Source organism: Monodelphis domestica, chromosome 3, assembly GCF_027887165.1.
Source record: "Monodelphis domestica isolate mMonDom1 chromosome 3, mMonDom1.pri, whole genome shotgun sequence".
NCBI lineage: Eukaryota > Metazoa > Chordata > Mammalia > Didelphimorphia > Didelphidae > Monodelphis > Monodelphis domestica.
In genome coordinates this window covers 336343561-336365495 of record NC_077229.1, presented here as the reverse complement: position 1 = coordinate 336365495, position 21935 = coordinate 336343561, and the positions used below count along the sequence as shown (strand labels likewise).

At 37.1% G+C, this 21935-nt stretch overlaps 1 protein-coding gene across 1 annotated transcript in view; it reads left to right on the top strand.

Moving 5' to 3' along the window:
- ZFAND1 (zinc finger AN1-type containing 1) overlaps positions 1 to 19793 on the top strand; it is a 29014-nt gene extending 9221 nt beyond the window's left edge. The window contains exons 3-8 of the mRNA XM_007486900.3: positions 513 to 552; positions 4519 to 4646; positions 4733 to 4824; positions 8994 to 9115; positions 10165 to 10320; positions 10423 to 19793. Of these exons, the coding sequence (XP_007486962.1) occupies positions 513 to 552; positions 4519 to 4646; positions 4733 to 4824; positions 8994 to 9115; positions 10165 to 10320; positions 10423 to 10593 (709 nt within the window). The 3' untranslated portion in view covers positions 10594 to 19793. The remainder of the gene's footprint in view (positions 1 to 512; positions 553 to 4518; positions 4647 to 4732; positions 4825 to 8993; positions 9116 to 10164; positions 10321 to 10422) is intronic.
- Positions 19794 to 21935: the final 2142 nt, after the last annotated feature.

Here is a 21935-nt window from a genome sequence, read left to right as displayed (position 1 = left end):
TGCATTGGTCTGAGGATATTCCTTTTATTAGCGAAATCATATATCCAGTCCCTATCCTATTATTAAGTTAGCATTGTTTCATTTTCAGTTGTTTTTTTTAAATTATAGACAATATGGGAGAATTGAACCTCTAATTAATGGACATTTAACTACTTAATAAAGAACATATTTATGTAGAAATTATTATAAAATTATACAAAATAAATTACACAATCATCATAGCCTCAAGAATATATCAGAGGTATCAAATTTCACCCTACAAAACTCCCAATGAGGCCCCAAACCACATTAAACTATAACTCAGAAATATTTTAACAAATAAATAAAAATACAAAGCCAGCATAGAGAATGTTAATTTGTGGTTTTCTAAGTCAATATGCTTCTGTTTCATTTTTAGTTTGACATTACTACTATATATGATGAAAGAGCAAATAAATGCAAAATGTCTAAAAGTAATATTGTATTTAAATGGTTAAAATTCTGATTTTGTTTTTTTCTATTTTTGGTTTAAGCCTTGAGCACAGAAGCAGGGAATCTCATGGCTGTTCTGAGGTACTGAAAAGCATGTTAACTCTTTTCCTATAATATATTTTAAAACGTTCTTTTGTATTTCTTTTTAAAGTTTGATTATCAGTCTTTTTCTTTTACAAAGAGCCTGAGTAATAGGAATTAGAAATTATAAGTTCCTTTTTTTATCTCTAACACTAGATAAAATTTGGCCAGATAAATCTGTGAAGAACTAGTTTTCTCTCTTTTTTTTTTATTCTGAAATAAAATTTAAAAGTTAATCTTTTATATGTTGGCATATGCAGTTTTTTTTAATGGTCATGGTTTTATGTATATACAAATTACAGAGTCCAACCTTGAAATTATAGAATCTCAAAGTTGTAAAGAATCTTCGATATTTAGTAAAATTCATCATTTTCAGATGAGGAAACTAAGGCTTAGAGAGGGGATTTGACTTAAACAAGATCACAGTGGCAGAGATGATAAAAATCCAGATCACCAGACTTCCTCCAGGATTTTTTACACTGTTGCCATGCTGTGTGTCTGTATAAAGATTTGGGCTCTGTATTAACCTTTGAAAAAGTCCACAATAAAGCAAATGGTTTTTTTTAATGCTTACCTTTTGTCTTGGAATCAATACTAATTATTAGGTCCAAGGCAGAAGAGTGGTAAAGGTTAGTGTAAGGATAAAATTAATATGGTTTGATTAAATATATATAAGTGTGGTTGCCAGAAATTATTACTCAAGTCAGAATGACTTTTTTTGGTAGTTTATTTACAAAAGGAGAAAGAGTGAAAGTAAGGAAATCAGAGAGAGAGTGGGTAATTACTCTGAACCAGGCAGGGCTTCAGAGACCCCAGGAAAGGGTGCCCAGAGGTAAATTAAACAAGAGTTTTAGCCATGAGGGGCCTCTCTGGAGGATAGTGCCTCCATAAAAGCCAGGGAAAGGGAATCAGCCTTTTTTCATTCACCTACATGGTAGTCCTAAAGGAAGATTGAAGAGCATTCCCAGGTCCTGAGCTCCTTCAAGGTAAAGTTCAAGGTGAAAAACCTGCTCACAGAAAGTTCTTGCCCCTTTTAAAGACCCTTCCTTTTGTCACTTCCTGTGCCTTCCTTCCACTTTATGTAAATCAATTATACTCTATAAATTTTCTCTGATTCATCACTCGCTATAGCACACATGGGTCACAGATCTCCCCATATTTAAGGATAAGTGGGGTGTATAGGCTTCTGGTGATTAAATCTAAAAATGGGCAGGGGAGAGTTAATCCCATCTTTACACTTGGCAATTGGGGTTAAGTGACTTGCCCAAGGTGAGAGATGAATGTACTTTCAGCCCATTTTCAGGCTATATTCATTTGGAGTGAAGAAGTATAAGTAAATGTTTAGAAATTGATTTAGCCTCTATATAGCACAGTAGGAAAACAGATAAACAATGAGAAACTTTGATCTGGATGTTCTATATGTTTATAATGCCCTATGGGATATTTCATTGAATTTTTTTACTTTATATCTGTCATGCAGCAGATATTTATTAAAGACTTGCTATGGACAAAACACCATGCTAGATATTCTAGGCAACACCAAAAAGTCCAAGGTTTTAATTCTTATGTGCAAGAACCTTAAAGTCTAAGTGAGAAGAAAAGACCAGTAAATTCTTTTTTGTGACGGGAAAGAAGGACCAATGCAGACAGATGACTGCTACTTCTACAGATTCTAGAACCTGAAATAGGATTATTTCAGGGCCACTAGAGGAGAAACAGCTTGTTGTATTCAAATGAAAAGAAAGCTAAAAAGACAAAACACTTTCATAAATACTAAGTGACTGGTACAATCAAAAAAAGCCTTTATGAAAAAGTTTTTTTTCTTTGAATGTGTAACATTATATAGATAAGGTACAGATCTTCTTGATTTACACAAATGAAAGATGGATGGGTCGGATTTTGATCCTTAAAAGTTTAGGGTAGCTCTTGTGGAATATAAAAATTAGCACACTTGTTGTAGTCATAAAGTTTTCATAGGAAAATGATATTCATTTAGGATTTTAAAACATTTAAAGAATAGAAATAAAACAATATTTCCATTAAATACATTTAGAGTAGTCACTGTAGTTGGAACAAAATTAATATGTTTCCTAAATAGTCTGTGAATCACTCTATGTTGATCTAGTTTCTCTCAAACAATTTAATATCCATGATAAATCAAAGTATTAAATGATGAAGACAGTATATATTGGTAGAACTAATATAGGAGGATATTAAGAAGTCCAAAGCCCAAGTGAAAAATATTGAGTTGGAAAAGGATTTTTCCCTTACCCATTTTTTTCAGCCAGTGATTTCCTAAATTCATCTTAGAGACTTGGCTAATGCCTAGATTTAAGGAGTGTAAGGATGATATTAGAAAATAAGTATTGTTTTATTAGTTTAGCGATAAGAAGTAGAGTGCTGGCTTGAGAAAAGAACTGGAGTTTGAAGCAGAGCTGAGAGAGCATCTTAATTTCAACTGCTGACAATTATAACCGTTTTTTCTATGTCAATTACTGTCTCTGGCAGTTGGGAGTTAGTCTCTTGCAGCTGGTAAACACACTCACTCAGAGACTTTCTCTCAGGGCTAGAGGAGGTAATATCTTTGCCTCTCTGTCTGAGGGAAAGATGTGAAGGAGATCAGTGTTTTCCTTTCCCAACTTGGGAAACACTATCGAATATCTATTGTGGTTTTTATAGATTGGTTTATATCTGAGAAAACCAAAGAAAAACCTGGTCTTAACAGACTCAGAGTCCTAACTGGATTCTTGTTGAGACTCAACCAGCTAGCCTTTGCTATTTTATAATTTGAAGGAGAAGTTAAGATTTATAAGGATAATAGTGGTAGTTTTAATTTAGATAGTATAAATTTGGGTTAGTCAGATCAGGGAGGATTAGTGTGGCCTGTGAAACACAGGAGAAGCAGTTCCTTGTGGAACCTGGGAGTTTATTTAGGTGGATTTAGAGCCCCTTAGAATGAGAAATCCTTTATTTATCCTTACATATTTTAATCAATATTTTTATGTTTATAATAAGTCTCTTTAGCATCCTTGTGCCTGACCCTGAAGGGAAGTTCACATTTGAGCTTCACTTCATCACTGAAGATACTTTTGAATACTTATATCAAAAGTATCTGAACAGTTTGAACCTGATTGGCGAGTTAAACAGTTTTTGAACAGCTAAACAATTTTTCTATCTATTTTGTGTAGCTTGCCATTATCATTTTATTTTATTTTTACAGGAGGGAATAGGTAGATTGCTTCTCATATCCTATCACCCCTAGTATTTCTATGAAGGGATAGCCTAATAAATAGGCTGTTGTATTAACCCCAATATACATAGTAGTAGAGTATTATGAAGACCTTTATGTTTTTATGTTCTATGTAATTTTTTTAAAAAATGCTTTTCTTGAACAATATTTATTCTGGGTGGAGGAGAATAATACAAGTAGAACTAACCTCCTATTTGGTGTCCATATTTTTGAGATTGTTGAGATGTCACCTGGACATAATCTCTAAATCCCTTTGAGAGTATCTCCCAATGAGTGAGTATATCACAAAAAAAAAAAAGTTAAAATCTAACTATTTCCTTGAGTTTGGTTATTGTATACATATTTCAAACTTGTTGAGAGAACTTGAAAAAGTTTAGTGTACCAAGCTAGTTGGTCATTTGTTACACAGACATGCATGTAGTGTCCTTTCAATAATCCTGGTCATTTCATTTTAGTAGAAATTTATTCAGCATCTACCATGTACATAATAATTTAACTTACTGTATCTAAAAAAGATGGCATCTGCCTTCTAAGAATAAAATCTAAGACAGAAACAAAACATGGAAATGTGGTCCTGACAAAAAGAGGACATTTATAAAAGCTTTTGCTACAGTTAATGCAATATCAACATTTCTTATTCAAAATAGATTTAAATAAAAATCTAATGTTATATTCATTATGAATTATGAGGGCTTTTTTCCCCTCTATATTTCTAGGTGAACATAAAAAATGAAAGATTGAAGACTGATGACCATTCATCTTACCCTTGTTCATATAAGGACTGCAGTGGAAGAGAGCTTGTGCCAGTGTTATGTCCCTTCTGTGAGAAGAATTTTTGCCTGAGGTGATCATTGAACCATTCAAAGATTTTGAGTATTTTTAGATTCTTACAAGTTTGTGAACTAGTGTTTACTCTTCTGCTCTCTTTAGACACCGGCACCAGTCAGACCATGAATGTGAAAAGCTAAAAGGTCCTCAGGCTCGAATGGCTGCCACTAAGCAGCTTGTTAAAGAGATCATAGGTGAGATCTAAAGCATTTCTTTTGCCTTTCCTTTACTTTGTATCATCTGCTAGTTCCAAAGCTCTTGTCTGCTTCATGAATCTGCTTTGGTCAAAAGCCTTTTCTAAGCTCTGGCAGAAAAGTAAAAACACTGTCATGGAGTTCATGTTGTTTGTACTGTGGAAGACAACATACAAATAACTATAAACAGGAGATATATACATTGTAAGTGGGAGGTGATTTCAGGTCTAGGGAGTCTATGAAAGTTTGCCTGCAGAAAGTAGAATTTGAACTAAGTCTTGAAAAAAGGAAGCCATGAGGAAGAGAATTCTAGGAATGAGAGAAGCCAGTGAAAATGGAAATTAAGTATCTTGTTAAGAAGTGTAAAGATTAAAATTAATAATAACTATTTTAAAAGTTTTATCAATAATGACTAAAACAAAAGAACTGCCTCAAACTCAGCCTGGTCGCAGGTCTAAAAGAGAGAGAGAGAAAGAGAGAGGGTGGAGTTACAGCCACTTATATAATAATGATGTGATCTTGCCAACATGGAAATACAGGAGAGATTATAGGGAATTTGGGGAAATACTCAGGACTTCTGGGGAAGTCAAAGATTCAAAATCTCCATTTATACAGAAGAATAGCAAGAAGACTGGTGGGGGTGGGGGGGCAGTGATAAGACAAAGAACACTAGAGAATAGGGAGCAGCTAGGTTATGAAGGGCTTTAAAAGCCAGAGGATTTGATATTGATATTGGAGGTATCAGGAAGTTGACTAAAAAGGGAATTCACAACTGTATTTCAGAAAGATCACTTTGGCAGCTAGAGGGTGAACTTGACAACTGGAGGCAGAGACTGGTCAGCAGGCCTTGTAGGCAAGACATAAAGTGATGAATAAGCATGCTTACACTAGGGTGACAGCTATGTCATTGGAGAGAAGAGAATGTATTTGAGAGATTTGCTGGTGTAGGAACAACAGGTTGAACATGTGTGGTTAATGAGGGCAAGAAGTCAAGGATAGCACCTAGGTTTGGAGCCTAGGACAAGGGTGGTATTGGAGACTGTGATAGGAAAGTAGGAAAGAGGGGAAGTCAGAAAGGACTGATAGTAGGCTGTTGGCAGTGAGTTTTTTTGTTCGTAATTGTCATGCAAAACACACTTCCACATTGGTCATTGTTGTAAGAGCATACTCATACATAACCAAAACCCCAAAATAAAACCAAAGATACACTAATGTGAAAGATAGTATGCTTCGATCCTCATCCATCCTACTCAACAGTTATTTCTCTGAAAGTGGATAACATTCCCTATAATTTTTCTGGATTGTCCCAGATCATTTCAGTGCTGAGAGTAGCTAAGTCTTTCACAGTGGCTCACTCCACAATATTACTATTGCTGTGTACAATGTTCTCCCAGTTCTGCTTATTTCATTCTGCATCATTTCATACAGATTTTTCCAGCATTTTCTGAAACCATCTTGCTTATCATTCCTTATAGCACAATAGTATTCTATCACTATCATGTACCACAATTTGTTCAGCCAGTCCCCAATTGATGGACATCCATTTAATTTCTAATCCTTTACCACCACAAAAAAGGGGCTTCTATAAATATTTTTGTACAAATAGGTCCTTTCCCCTTTTTTGTGCTCTTTGGGATACAGATATTAGTAGTGGTATTAAACTAAATCAAAGAGTATGCACAGTTTTATAGCCCTTTGGGCATAGTTCCAAATTGTTCTTCAGAGTGATTAGATCAGTTCACAACTTCACCATTAGTGCATTAGTGTGTTGACAGCATTTTTAATAGCCTTGGTAGCACATTAAAAATTTTCTAGGGACCTTGGTGATGCTGCTCAAACCCTATCTGGAGAGGCTCTGGCCTATATTATCATCCTTTTCCCTCTGTTGAGGTGGGCCTGATATCAGCACCCTTTTAGTTCAAGTTTGATTTGTGGACAAGTTGAGACACTTGTAGATCATTGAATAGTTCACAAAAGAACTTATTTACTTAGTTCAACATAGCAAAGATATGCAACAAGGCTCTGTTGGCATTTAGCTTCTCTAGATGCAGCTCCCACTCATTTCCACATGGAAACAACACATATATCCATTAGAGCAGAATGTGCTAACTTCAATGATCTTCAGACATTCAGAGGGACCCCAGCTTCACACAGATAGGTTATTGTTCCATAAATGACCAGGAAGTTACATAAAGGGAAGTAGAAACAGTGAGGCTTTGCCTTTCAGGCAAAAGTAATCCTTTTTGCAGAAATAAGGGGACTCAGTATTTTTCCACTCTTGCTTAAGTTTTTTTCTTCTCTTATCTGTTCTCCATACAGCTACCAAAGTATAAACTCTCCTTTTTAACATTTAAAGCTTTTCATAATAATTCATAATTCCATTCTGCCTTTCCAGCCATATTGCACATTATTTCCCTCCATGCCTTTACACTGACTATATACCCTTTTCTTGAAATCCATTCTCTCCTTTTGCCTGTTGTGATCCTTGCTTTCCTTCAAGATTTGACTCATGCCACCTTCCACATAGAACCTTTGCCAGTCATCCCAGTTGCTAAAGCCTTCTCCTTGAGGCTACCTTCTATTTTGATATTATATATATATGTATGTACATATAATGAGAACTTCTGTATGAAGGCAGCCACTGTTAAGCTTTCTTCTTTATATTCCCATATTCTAGCATAATCGCTGGCAATTAGATACTTAATAAATGTTTGTTGATTTATTGGTTGTAGAACCACCACTAGGTGGTTCCCATAATTGGGACTTCTGATTGATCCAAAATTATATGGAACCCTTTTCATTTTTTTTCTTCATGAACTACTTTGTTTATTTGGTTGAAATTTCAAAATCAGAATTTGAATTGGAGGGACCTCAGTGTATATCAGATGACTGCTGAAGTTCCTTTCAACTCTCAAGTTCTATTACATGTGACCAGAAATGGTACAGGGGAAAGAGGCTGGATTTGGAATCAGAAAACCAGGTTTCAAATCCCAGCTTGCCTCTTAAGTCCTGGGTGACATTGGGTAAGTCACTTCACTTCTCGGAGTCTCATTTCTTCATCTTTAAAATGAGAGGGTTAGACTAGATAACCTGTGAGCTTCTTCTTCTAAATATAATCCTGTTAACTATACTTTGCGATGCCATTCTGAAAATCATCTAACCTTCATTCTAAGCAGAAGTCTTCCAAAATCCCTTGTTCAAAAATAGAAATAGGTGAAAATTATGGATAAGTTGATATAAGCCATCCTTGAAGAAGAGTATGAAGCTAGCATTTTTGTCGTGCTTTAAGGTTTGCAAAGCACTTTACAAATATTGACTTATTTTATCCTCACAATTATCCTGGTAGATAGATGCTATTATATCTATGTTACAGATGAGACACATGAAGTTACTTACCTAGGGTCAACACAGCTAGTAAATGTCAGAGGTCAGATTCAAACTCAGGTCTTTCTGACTCCAGGTTCAGTGCTCTCTATACTGCAAAGAGAGTATTATCTTTTTGAAAAGGCACATTAGAGTTCATTTAATCCAACTCCCTCATTTTACAGATGAGGAAACTAAGGATCAGAGAGATGAAGTAATCTGTCCAAAGCTATATATGGGTAGTAAAGTAGCCAAATGAGAATTTGAATCCAGTTCCTCTGAGTCCAAATCCAGTGGACTTTCCACCTATAGGGTAATATTCAGAAATGGAAAGTCTCTACTTTGTGCAAACTGCCCATTTATTCCTAGACAAGATAAAGAAGTCTTCAATTTTAATTTTCTTAGTGGAGGGTTATGGCCTCACAAACTTGTCTGCTAGTAAGTGTTGAATTTTTTTTTAAACCCTTACCTTCCTTCTTGGAGTCAATACTGTGTATTGGCTCCAAGACAGAAGAGTGGTAAGGGCTAGGCAATGGGGGTCAAGTGACTTGCCCAGGGTCACACAGTTAGGAAGTGGCTGAGGCCAGATTTGAACCTAGGACCTCCCATCTCTAGGCCTGGTTCTCAATCCACTGAGCTACCCAGCTGCCCCCTAAGTGTTGAGTTTTTAAGTCTTTAAAGATGTATTATAGGCTCTACTCATGAATGATTCTTAGTGTTGGAATTTATTATTTAGCACTTTTAATGAAACTAGAAAATGTAGCACCTATGATCATTTTATCAGATGCTAATTTTTTGTTTTTCAGATTCCAAGAAAGGAGCAGCGATAAACAAAGGACGCAGAGGTGCAAAGAACAGTGAAACTGCAGCAAAAGTTGCACTAATGAAATTAAAAATGCATGCTGATGGCGATAAATCTCTGCCTCAGGTTGGGCTTAGATGTTTTAAAACTGTGTTATTCCATTACAGCAAAACTTTTAGTCTTCTTAGACTTCAAAAGGGGGTGTCTATGGGGGTGGGGAGGTGTGTGTGTGTGTGTGTGTGTATGTATGTACACACATATGCACCTATGTTTTAGGCAGTGGAGTGGGAAGATGTCTATACTTGACTGACCACTTTGGAATTTTATCCTATCTGTGATTTAAACTAAGTGGTCTTTTTTTTTTCTAAGACTTGGAAGTTTTTTGTTAAATGGATTTTTGTTGCAGCAGTAATTAACGTTTACATATAGATTTTTTTAATATAAAAAAGTTTAATCTAATTTGAATTATCTAGCAATATGATTAAAAGTCATGACACTTAGATTTTATTTGTAACACCTATGGCAGGTGAGGGAAGCAGGTGGTCTGGGAGTCAATAATTCTATCTCTCTTTGGGCTAGTCATGTAACTTCTCTAGACTTTGATTACCCCACTAAAAAAATGGGGGTTGTTGTTGGACTTCTAAGGTTCTTTTTAGTACTAACATTCTGTGGCACTCTGCCCTTTCCCTTAGGGTATAAGTACACTTCCACAGAGCTGGTTAATAAATAAACTCCTATAAAGTGAACCTTATTTCTCCTCTGATATATTTTCCTTTTAAAAGCAAAGATGAGTTCTAACATAAATTATTATTCATTGGGTAAAATGAAAGTTGTTAGCTCACATTCATTCTTTTTTGTGGTGATTCCTACTCTGAAAAGAGAGATGTCACTTTTTTTTTCAGAATAACTTTAATAGTCATTCAAAGTCTAGAGGAAGGGCACCTTGACTCCCAGGCATTTCTCTACCCAGCACTCAATAATCTTTAACAAAAGCCCCTGGTAGGTTGATTATCATCCTCTTCTTATCATTCGTACTGTTGTTCACCTAGTTGTTGTTATATTGTCTCTTTTTTGGCCCTCTCCTTGACTCCAAACCACTCTTGCCTTTCATTTAAAAAATGGCCAAGGGAAATGCATAATGTATTTTGTTTTGTTTTTTAACTTTATTTTTGCAGACAGAAAGAATATACTTTCAGGTATTCTTACCTAAAGGGAGCAAGGAGAAAAGCAAACCCATGTTCTTTTGTTGTAAATGGAGTATTGGCAAGGTGGTAGATTTTGCAGCTTCGTTATCTAACCTTAAAAATGAGAACAACAAGGCAACAGCCAAGGTAGTAATAAATAATTTATAGTCATTGTTGTATGAAAATCAGTTGTTTACTTTCTTCAAAGTGTGATTACTAATTGAACTCCTATTTAATTTTCTTTTACAGAAATTAAGATTGTGTAATATTGCAACAGGAGAAGCCTTACCTTCAGATCAGACTTTGGAAACATGGATTGCTAAAGAAGATTGCCCTTTATATAATGGTGGAAATATTATCTTAGAATATCTTGATAATGAAGAGCAATTTTTGGAAAATGCAGATTCTTACTTAAAGTAGCCTTTCAAGGATAGCCCTCAATAGCCAATGATGCTTGTTAAAGTTAACTTGTTAAATATTAACACTGTACTCTTCAAAGAAAGGTGCATTTAAGTTTAGTTCCACAATAACAATGACATTTATTTAATGAGCTTTTACATAAAATATTTTTGTAATTATGCAGAAAATGATGGTAAAATAAGCTTGGGGCTAGTAGCTAAGTATCAACAAATTCAGATTTTGAAGCATCAAATAGCACATAAGAAACATACTATGATAGATAGTAGTTATTTGTCTGAAACTTCATCACCAGAAGTAGTACATTCGTCCCTTGTGAAAGAAAGGAATGAAAGAATTTGAGGAAAATGCAGGTTGGCAGAGTGAAGATATAGGAGTTGGATGGATTGCAGAAGACAGAATGTGCGGAAGGGACTCTTCGAATTCTAAGAGTGGGTTCTGAAATGGTTAACTGTCAGCCTGGAGGCAGGGTGGTGAGAAAGCAGTAAGAGAGGTCACAGCTTCTGAATGTGGCTCTTCTGATTTATCTGTAATCCTTGGCTAATTTCCTACTTTGGTTCCTGGTCATCCCTGTGAGATTCCAGCCAGCAAGTTCCTTACTCTAGTCAAATGTACTGAACTACTAAGAAGATAAAATACCATCTTAACTGAGTTGATCTCCTAAGTTACCTTTTCAGGCTTAGCCTGCATTATTTGGTGATTAGATCAGTCCTGTCACCTGACTCCGGATCCAGAAACTATATCTGCAACCTTACCAAAAACTATTTTGGATGGGCTCAGACTAGGCCAGTTAGAAAGGAAGACTGAGGAAATTAGAGAAGGGAGGCAGAGTAGCCCCAACAGTGTTGGAGGCTGAAGAGACCCTTGTGGGTCAGAGGGTTCTGGGATAGAGTTTTATTAGCCCAGGGAATTCCCTAGCCCTACATTCCTACCCAATTCTAGTTATTACCTTTAATGTAAAAGCCTGTTAAGATCAAGAAGTCAGATTTGTGTTTCTCAGAGCTCCAGGCCTGAGGGTAGCCATCTTGCCCTTGGATCAGGGTGAAGCAGCTACAACAAACTGATACACTATCAACCTTAAGGGTAAATCTATAGTCTTTCAGTTGACTGAGCCAGCATGGCTTTGAATTGAGTCAGTTGAAGTTTTGGACCTACAAAGCCTCTGGGACAGTGATTGGGTGGCCCTATTGGAAAATTTTCTCAGGTCTGAGTTGCTGAAATTTACCTAGCAACCAGGCTAACCAATCAGAATAAATCACCATTGGGGGTAGGGGGATTTAAAAGGTCAGGTTTAAATAACATTTTTCCTGTCAAAGGGCTTGAGAAAACAATGAAAGTTCAAAAACGTAGTGGTCCATGGGTGTATTGGCAGCAGTATACCAATGCATCTTAGTCTGTTATAATCTTTACCAACATACCAGATATTTTTATACTTCCTGATGAATACATATGGAAGTTTAAAGTGGCTAAAGATGGAAATGGACAGGGCAATATCATATGTCCCAATGCTGCTGGTGATATTCTCTACACTATTGAAGATCATTTTACTGGAAATCTGGTTTTTGGCAAAGTACTGGGGAAAAGGGCTGTGGGAAAGAATGACGATTTGAAAGTGATGATTTTGGCATTAAAGGGAGGCATGGAAAAGAAACTAACTGGGGAAATTGAGGCACTGAAAACTAATAAGGCAGAACAAAAAGATGATACCCAATTAAGAGCTGATGGAAATCAGAGTATTACAGCTGCTGCTGTTCCATTGCATGACCTAACTCGCCTCCAGCTGGAAGCAAGAATAGTGCATATAAAAACCCATAAGCCTTTTAGTGCTGCAGATTTGGACCACCTGAGAAAGAGAATTCCAAAATATGAAGAACCCCTGAGGTGCATGAAAGAGTTCAGGAAAGCAATAAGGCTATATGAAGATACAGAACTTTTGCTTTCTGAGCTTTTTACAAAAAGAGAAAAAGAACAGTTTGTGAAGGAAACCAGGGGCAACCTAAATCTAACATCATGGCCTGAGAGCACTCAGGATTTAGAATTATCTAACATAGATAATTTGAGATTTTTAGGCCAGGGGGGAAATTCAATTTTAAAAGCAATTAGAATTCATTCTAAAAGACCAGATAAATGAACATCCTAGTGCAAACATCAACAACATGGAAATAGGTTCTGATCAAGGACATAAGTAATACCCAATGAAATTGCACATTGGCTGCAGGAAGGGTGGATGGAGGGGAGTGAGAGAAATAATGTGATTATTGTAACCAAGGAATAATGTTCTAAATTGACTAAATAAACTAATTCAAATGGGGGGAAAAATAGACCAGATACTTGGGGGAAATTTGAGATATTAAAGCAGGAACCAGGGGAGAATCCTTCCACATTTTTAGACAGAATAATAGAAATAGGGAAAAATTAGGATTTGGAGATCTGTCAAAACAGAATTTGCAATATATCAGGAGGCAGTTTGTAAAAGGCAACTGTCTACATGTTAAAATTTAGATTAACAGTATCCAGGATGGAAATCTCTTGGATTAGAGGAGTTAAGGAAGAATGCTATTTATATATTTTTATGAGGAAAGGGATGAATTAGTCTAAGAGTTAAGGAATCAGTTGAGAGAGGCAAATAAAAAATTGAAGGAGAGAGAAATTGAAGAGGTGAAAACCATGGCAACATTAAAAGCTTATCTGACCCAGTGGAATCACGAGTCAGCTTTGTCTTTAATGAATAATGCTTGGAAATGATCAAATAAAATATTATTTTAAAAAAAAAAAAACTTATCTGCCTGGACAGGAGTATGCATCAAGAGGACAAAGAAATAGTTAATTGAAATGTTTCCTGTGCAAAAAGCTAGGACATTTTTTAAGAGACTGCCAATTAAGAGCTCAGTTGAATAACAGCAATAATTCATGTAATAGCAACAGGAAAACAAGGGGATGTTGGAAAAAGAATAGACCAACCTACCAAAATAACAGGATCACAGGAGTGTTGTTCCCATGTGTACACTAAATCAGCAATGCAAGGCCCCCTAACCTCAGCACAAGGCAAGAATCTAAAATCAAGAGCTCACCCTAAGTCCTTGACAATAGCTGCAGGAGGGGTAAAACAAGGAGCCCAATTATGAAGCCATGTTTTGGGGGATGCAGAAATACAAGGCCTTGTCAAAGGAGATAGAGAAAATGAAAATAATACCAGAAATAGAGAAAATGAGAATAATGGGAAGTTTGAGAATGAATAAACAGTGCAAGAAAATAATAGTGCAGAAACCTGTGAGCAAAAAGAAACAGTTAAATGATAGTGAAAATGGGAACAGTGCTAATGAAAGAACAGTGTAAGAAGATAATATTACAGTTAGTGAGCAAACAGAAAGTTTACTAGTGGGCACACATGCAGTGATAGTAAAAGAATTTTAGAATAAAGAAAGAACAGTGAGTGTAAAGGGAAAGAGCAAATTTGTATCTAATCTTTCATTTGCTATATCATGGCTTCACTATCATGGGTTTAAAAAAATACACATCTAATTCTGTATTGTAGAGTTTTTACTATTGGGATTTTGCTGATGAATACTGTACTGTGCACAATGGAAATGCACTGTGCCGCTACTGCTTGCCCAAGTTTGCCAAGTGTAAGATTGTACACAGCTGAGCGCAAAGCTAGTGTTTCTGTATTGGCTGATGCAATGAAAATAGCGCTGTGTTCTGTATCTAGGGATTGACTCAGTATTTCTAAGAGTGGGAAAGGTTAATAAGAGTGTGGAAAAGGTTTATAGGAGAGTGGAAAGGATTAATACAGCCTTAAAATATCTAAATAATTAAATATAACACCACTACTTCATGGATTTTTACCTATCATGGGGATCTCTGGAATGTAACTCCTGTGATAGGTGAGAGATCATTGTAATAATAGAAGAGGCATAGGAATAATAATAAAAACTTTTAAAGTTTGTAGAGTGCATTATATGTAATATCTAAGTCTTATAATAGTCCTATTGGGTAGGGCTGGGGGTGGGAAGAATGCCAAATATTGGGGGTAGGGAAGGGGTTCCTGTACAAAATGATCACTAAATATTAAAGTTCATTGTGCCAGAAGCTGTGAATGACAGTAATTTTGAAGGAGGAACTAGGATTTTAGATTACAGTTAAAGATGGGAAGAAAGTAGATAGGAATTCCATTTTAATGTTTAAGAGGCAGAAGGGAAAGATATTTTCCAGTTTTTAGAACTATACAAAGACAGAGGTTGGGTTCTGAAAGAAATGTGGCAAGAGTTTAATAGTGTTTATTAAATTCAGTGCAAAAAGATTGATTTAGCAAAAATATACATATAGGCAAGGACCTTAATGTATCTAGAAAAACTAGACACATTTAATTGAAAGAATACTGATATGAAAATATGTTGGCTTCAATACTCAAGTACTTGCTATCTGTGTAGCCTTGGGTAAATTATTCAGTCAGCCTGAGACTCATTTTTTTATTTATAAAATAGGGTTACCATTTGTCTTGACTACCCTATACCATTGTAAGGATCCAGTGAAATAGTGGAAAGAAGTTTTTTTGTTAACCACAGAATGCTATGTAAATAGGCATCATGGTATAGGGGATGATGAGCCAGAATTGGTGTCTGGAAGCTCAGGTTCACACTATCAAGCCATATATTCTTAGATGATTATTGCTTGTTATAAATCCATCTTTACTAATTTTTTAAAAAGGAGTTTAAACCAAGTAATCCCTTGGGCCTTCTTCCAGCTCCAGCATTTTAAGGAAACACTAGCCTTGTCTATGGCAGTCTACAGTAAAATGCCCCAAGTAGACACAAAGCCCTATTTTGTTGGGGAAGAGAAAATTAATGATTGTATTTTCCCACTCTTTGCAACCAAGACATTCCAAAGTTCTTGATGTAATTTTAGGGACATTATTCAAAGAATCACAGATTCTAAAAGGGACCTCAGTTCATCTCATCCAACCTATACTTGAATAGCAAACCTTTTTCCTGTCATGGTTCAATTCAACAAATATTTGGTAAGCATTTACTTTGTGCCAAGAATAGTGCCTAATCCTGGGACAAAAAACAAAAACAAAACAGTTCCTGTCCTCTATGACTGGACATATTTAAGGATCTTAGCACACAGGTTTTTTTGGAAATCAAATATAGTGTCAGAGGGAGAGGAAAAGCTTTATATCATTCCATTTTTAGTCTTCATTTAAGGTATGAATTTTTTAATAGCTATTGTTTATATAGTACTGTAACATCTGCAAAGTACTTTTCAAATACTACTTCATTTTATCCTCATAATCCTGGAAGGTAGATGCTTTATCCCCATTTTATAGCTGAAGAAACAGGCCAACTGAGGTTAAGTGATTGAGCTAGTAAGTATTTGAAGTCATATTTGAATACAGGTCTTCCTGACATTCTAGGTCTAGTGTTCTATCTAATGTGCCACCTAGATTTTGTTTATTTCCTTGCTTGATTATAAATGTTTATTGCCTTTAATACTCAACTAAGTTATGAGGGAGTTCTTAAATCCTACTTGGACTAACAAGACCACTTTACTATGGGTATTACCTCAGCATTCTGATTGGTAGGAACTACCAGTGCTATAGGAACTGCTTCCCATCATTGGTGCCAGGGTAATATAATGTACTTGGAGCTGGTCCCAGGACCAGCCCTGCTCATCCCACCCAAGGATCCAAATGAATATGGAGATTTGAGACAGGTATACCCTAAAGGAGGAAACAAACTTCATAGTCATTTTCAAATTTATTCACCAAAACAGTTTATAGGCTGCGCGAACATCTTTAGCTACTGTAAACCTTAAAATTTCTTAGACTTATAAATGTTGGAAATTTCACCATTGGGAAATTTCATACTTGAAAAATTTCCTACTGATAGTCTATTGGAATGTTAACCCCCTTGGCATGGGAGGGTCTTTCTCCTCCCTACTTAAGATTACTTTAGGACAGAAACCTTTTGCTGAACAATGGAAAGGGCTTTGACCTATGCTTAAGCATAGAACAGGAAGTTCTTTGAGTCATGATTGATTTTAGAATTGATACAATAGAGATACTTGGAATGACAGAACCAGGTCTTGGAACTTCCAATCTCCACCCTACTCAGAGTAACAGGATTTAGGAAGGGCTGCAGCAAAGGATCAAGATTTAATTATTTGAGAATATGACCTTCAACAGACATGTGCAAAGCCACAGACCTCTGGGCGGTCCTGGGTTAAGCTAGAGCCACCATTGGCATAGGGAAGACATGGACAGTGATTGGTAGATGTGAGAACTGAGGGGAGGGAACTTGGATGGTTTCCTTAAAGATAGCAGGGTCTGAGGACTGAGGGAGGTTGGAGAGGTTTTGCTCTGAGAGGTTGTGCTCTGAGAAGCTTGCTCTGAAGGAAGCTGGAGGTGGAGGCCCCTGAGACTGTTTCTCCATTTTGGTCACGTGAGTGATAGGGACTGATCTCTTTTCTTTGCCTCAGCTATCTAAGGACTTGGGCCTTTTGGCCCAGCCTAAACAGAGGGGGTAATTAAGCCCTATTCCCTTCTCTCTCTCTCTCTCTCTCTCTCTCTCTCTCTCTCTCTCTAATACCTTTCTTCCTCCTGTTTGTAATTAAAAACTCCATAAAAGGTTGACTGCTGACTTGAGTTTTCATTTAGGAATTACATAGCTGAATTCCTTGGTGACCTTAAATTAATATATATCAGTCCTTTAAGGTGATTTCCTTGTCACACTACTCATCTCAAATCTTTAAAACTTCCTAAGGCCCAATTCTGTATGATCTTTAGGAATGTATAATGATTCATATGGCCTTGCTAGCATTCATTAGGCCCTAATCCCTGTGGTCCCTTTTTAAGGATGGAACATTTAGCTCACTGCTAGGTCCTTCTAGTGTTGTCCTTCAACTTTTTAGCAGCCACTGTCGACTCTCCTTACCATCTTTTGTCTATAACTTTAAAGATAATGTTTATGTAACTTTATTACCTATTCTTTAGCCTGATCTTTCCATATCTACTCATTTGCCATGCTCTCTTCTCTCATTCAGACAGCTTCCAGGGTGTTATTTGGGGACTAGACTACTCAGATCTCAATGTATGTCAGAAGTAGTCCTGGCTTCTACTTTTGCAATCAACCGATGAAAAATAATTTGTTTATCTGTATTATGGACAAATACTTCTTCCTTCAAAAGGAAGATGAACCCATGAGGCCACCAATGTTGTGAATTGACTATTTCCAATGAGAAAGAACTGGTTGCTAATGTGGAAACTGGGAAATTTGGAAACTTTCTGACCTGTCCCTTTCCTACCTTTCCAGACTTCTTTCACTTTCTTCCCCTCTATAAATGCATTAGTTTCCAGATGTGCCTTTGTCCTAGCTGTCCACTTATGACTTGAATATTCTTCTTTCTCAACTCTGCTTTGGAAAACCTGGCTTCTTTCAACATTCAACTAAAAATTTTAGTGGGGAGCATTTTCTGGTTCTTTCTGGCTCATAGAGCCTCTCTCCTCTGTATGAGCTTCCTCTTCTGTCCTCATCTCTGGTCACTCAGAAGCCTTCTACCACTGTCTCCTTCTTTGTCCCTGCCTCACATGATGTTATTGCCTTACTCCTTACCGCAGCTAACTCTTCTTCAAGTGATCCCATTCCATCCCATTTCCTCCAGCACACTGCCCTTTCTGTCATCCCCATTCTGTAGTTGACTCTTTCCCTATCCTGAAAAACAAACAAACAAACCTCACTGTTATGGATGCCCTGTCATGAGCCCATCTTTTCCCCAATCCCTATAGGAGAAAAGGCCATATTTTCTTCTGGAATGATTCAGGAAGACCTGAGTTTAAGTCTGCCTGTCATTTATTGTGACCTGTGACCCTAGTCAAGTCACCTAACCTCTCTTAGCTTCCTCATCTGGTAAATGGGGATCATAATAGCACCAACCCCCAAAGGTATTTTGAGGATTAATAATATGCTTGTAAAACAATTTGTTAATCTTAAAGTGCTATATAAATGCCATCTATGATTATGCTGATGATACTTATAAGACTGAACCAGTGGCTAGACACTCCCTTGTCTTCCCTCTTTTAAGCCCACACAAACTCTTCAGCCACCATATGTTCCATCCTAACTATTTTTTGCCCCAGGTGAAGGAATTCTAATTTCCAGATCGAATACGACTAGGCTGGTTATAGCACAACATAGTTTTGGATACAGGAACTTTCAAAGATCCTCTACTAAAACTAGGGGATGTTGCAATCTTCACTGCAAAGAGCAAAACAATGAACTCTCAAGACCTCCTTTTATGGAGGACTCAGACCTCTAACTTCACTTTCCAGCAGCCGCTCTGCTTGGTTTCAATTCTATGCACATATCCCAGCACAAGGTATCCTCTTGTAGTCCTCATCCTCTTCCCTCCTTTTTAATTTTTTGTGTATTGTTTTCCTCCATTAGATCTTTTTCTTATTTGATTACCCAGTGTTTGGTACATAAAAGGCACTTAATGAATATTTGTTGACAATTTTTAGTTGTCCTTCAGTGGTGGTATCCAAATGTAGGTTGAATGACCATTTGTTAAAAGTGGGGCAGATGGAATTAATGCTTTCAGTAAAGACTGAAATTGACTTTCCCCAAGATGGCAGAGTTAGCTAGTTTGTAACAGAGCCTGGACTATATCATCAAATAATAAAGTATTCTAGTAAATGAAGTTCTGAAGGTAGAAATCTTGTGTCCAGTAGCCAGGAGATCCTTGGAAGCTCTGAGTTTTCAAGCAAGAAACCCAAAGACCAGTTGTCTATGTTCTGGGTCTGGAGATTATAGAACTTGTTGTGACTACTGAAATCACAATGACAACAATAATGATAGCTAAAATTCATATAATGCTTTTTGAGGTTTGCAAAGTGCATTACACACAGACAGTACCTTCTTTTGTTCTCACAACAACCCTGTAGTCTTCTGCCAAATAACAATAACTAACTCTAACTTCTCACAGGCTGATTCTTGACTGTTGTTTTTCAGTGTTCATTTTCCTGCCCCAGTTGCCTTGTATACTATGTTGCTAATTCCCTTTCTGTTTACATTGTATTACTTTCTCATGCTTCTGTCCTACAGGCCTCATTGTTTCTGATTGCTGGTAGGCATCTACCATGATTTTTAGGCCCCTTTTTAATTATGTAGACTATGTTATCAATAAAATTTGAGACCCTTCTTGGATAAGTATTTGAAAGTTTCATTTCATTCTCGCAAGAATGGGCATGCACTGCAAGAAGTGGCACACACACAGGCTTGTTGCAGTGTATCTTTTATTCCTAATCCCAATGTAAAGTTCTCTCCCCTCTGTTCCTCATTGGCTGAGTACTAGGAAGTGCATGGTCTTCACAGAAGAATTCCAACAAAGAGCCCCTTGGCATAACCCATCTCTTGTTACATTTCTTTTTTCCCCAAACCCTTACCTTCCAACTGAGAATTAATACTGTGTAATGGCTCAAAGGCAGAAGAGTGGTAAGGGCTAGGCAATGGAGGTTAAGTGACTTGTCCAAGGTCACCCAGCTAGGAAGTGTCTGGGGCCAGATTTAAACCTAGGACCTCCTGTCTCTAGACCTGGGTCTCAATCCACTGAGCCACCCAACTGCCCTTATTACATATATTTCCATCTATCACATGTACAGAAAATGGCTGCCAAATCCCACCCAGAGGCAGGAAGTAAATATTCATTTGCTTCATTAACACTTATTAAGCATGTGAAATAAGCACTGGGGTCACCTTTGGGTCTCACTGCTGCTCCTAGCTGTCTTGCCCCTAACCCGCTCCAATTGCCCCTCTGGTCCTCCCCATCCCTTGTTTGAAACAAGCTACTCACTGCTACTTCTTACTGACTGTAATGTCTACAAATAACTCTGTCCGCCCTGCAGCTTTGAACTAAGGACAGAACCCTTTTTTTCCTTTTTTTTTTTGCCTGACATCTTGAAAAAGCAGGCCTGAACTTGTGAGGAAAAAGCGTTACAGTTATGAATCCTGGCCATGAGGGGTCAAAAAGCAGACAACTACTCAGTAGTTTCATAATTACCCATATTTGTATCTCCTATGTGTCTAACACCATCTAGTACATTGGCAGATGCAAATGGACAAAATACTGGATATCCCTCCTCTCAAGGAACTCGGTTTATTTGGGAAAAGAAGGCTAGCTTATAAAGACTATCGTATACTTTTAAAGGTACGGGCTATAAATGCTATAGGAGTTCAGAGAAGAAAACCAATGGAGCCTTGAGTTTTTAGGAAGTATAAGGGGGGAAAGGGTTAATTTTAAAAGGGTTGGATTTTATATTTAAGAGTGTGGTTTCCAGGAATTTAATTAATTCCAAAGAGATTTTCTTTACATTTTATTTACAAAATGTAGAAAGAGTGAAGCAAGAAATCAGAGAGAGGATCAAGTAAGATATCTAGTCTGAGCACTAAGTAATTTATCTCCAGCCCTTCTCTCAGCCCAGGCAGGGAGAATTAGTTCTTAGCTTGAGGGACCTCAGCCCTTGTACCTGAGGCCCTGGGATGCAGGAAAAGAGTAGGTCTCTCCTGAGGATAGGGTTTTTTTAGAAAATCCAACAGTTAAGAGTCCCCTTTTCACTTACCACATGTCAGTCCAGTCAGGAACAGGGTCTCAGGTCCAGTCAGCAAATCAAAGAATGAAGAAGAATTCCCCTCTCACAGAAAGTAATAGATTCTTTTAAAGACATTTTCTCTTGCATCACTTCCTGTGCCTTCCCCTAATTCCATGTCTACCAATCACAGTTGAAGTCATGCCCTAGGACTGCCAAGGAGGCAGTGAGTCAATTCCAATTTGTCACCCACTATCACACAATTGGGCCACAGACCTCCAACTTCATGATTAGGTGGGATGTTTGCACTTTTGGTGATTAGGTCTAAAAATGGGCAGATCTCCATACTTAACTTTAAGTGCCATGTTTACTCTTATGGGGATTAAATCTAAAAATAGTCAGGGGTTTCAATATAATCTTCACAATCAGGAGAGAGTTAAGTATTTTCATTGTTATAATCAGGGAAGAGTTAAATTTAATCTTCACAGAGAAGGTTCTTGTAGTAAAGGTGACTTCAACTGGCCCTTAAAAGGAGTCAAGGTTAGAGGAACAATAGGAACAAAGGCACACAGCCAGGACTGAGCTTATAAAGTGTTTGTGTGTAAATGAGGGGACCAGACTAGAGGGTGCAAAGTCTTCCCACATTATAGTAATTCTCTATTGTTGAGATAGCCTCTAAAAAGAGAAAAGTACTCAGTGACTAGAATATCAAGGAAGCCCCTCAGTCTCCTAGATGAGCCCTACATGTCTCCTCATAGACCTATGT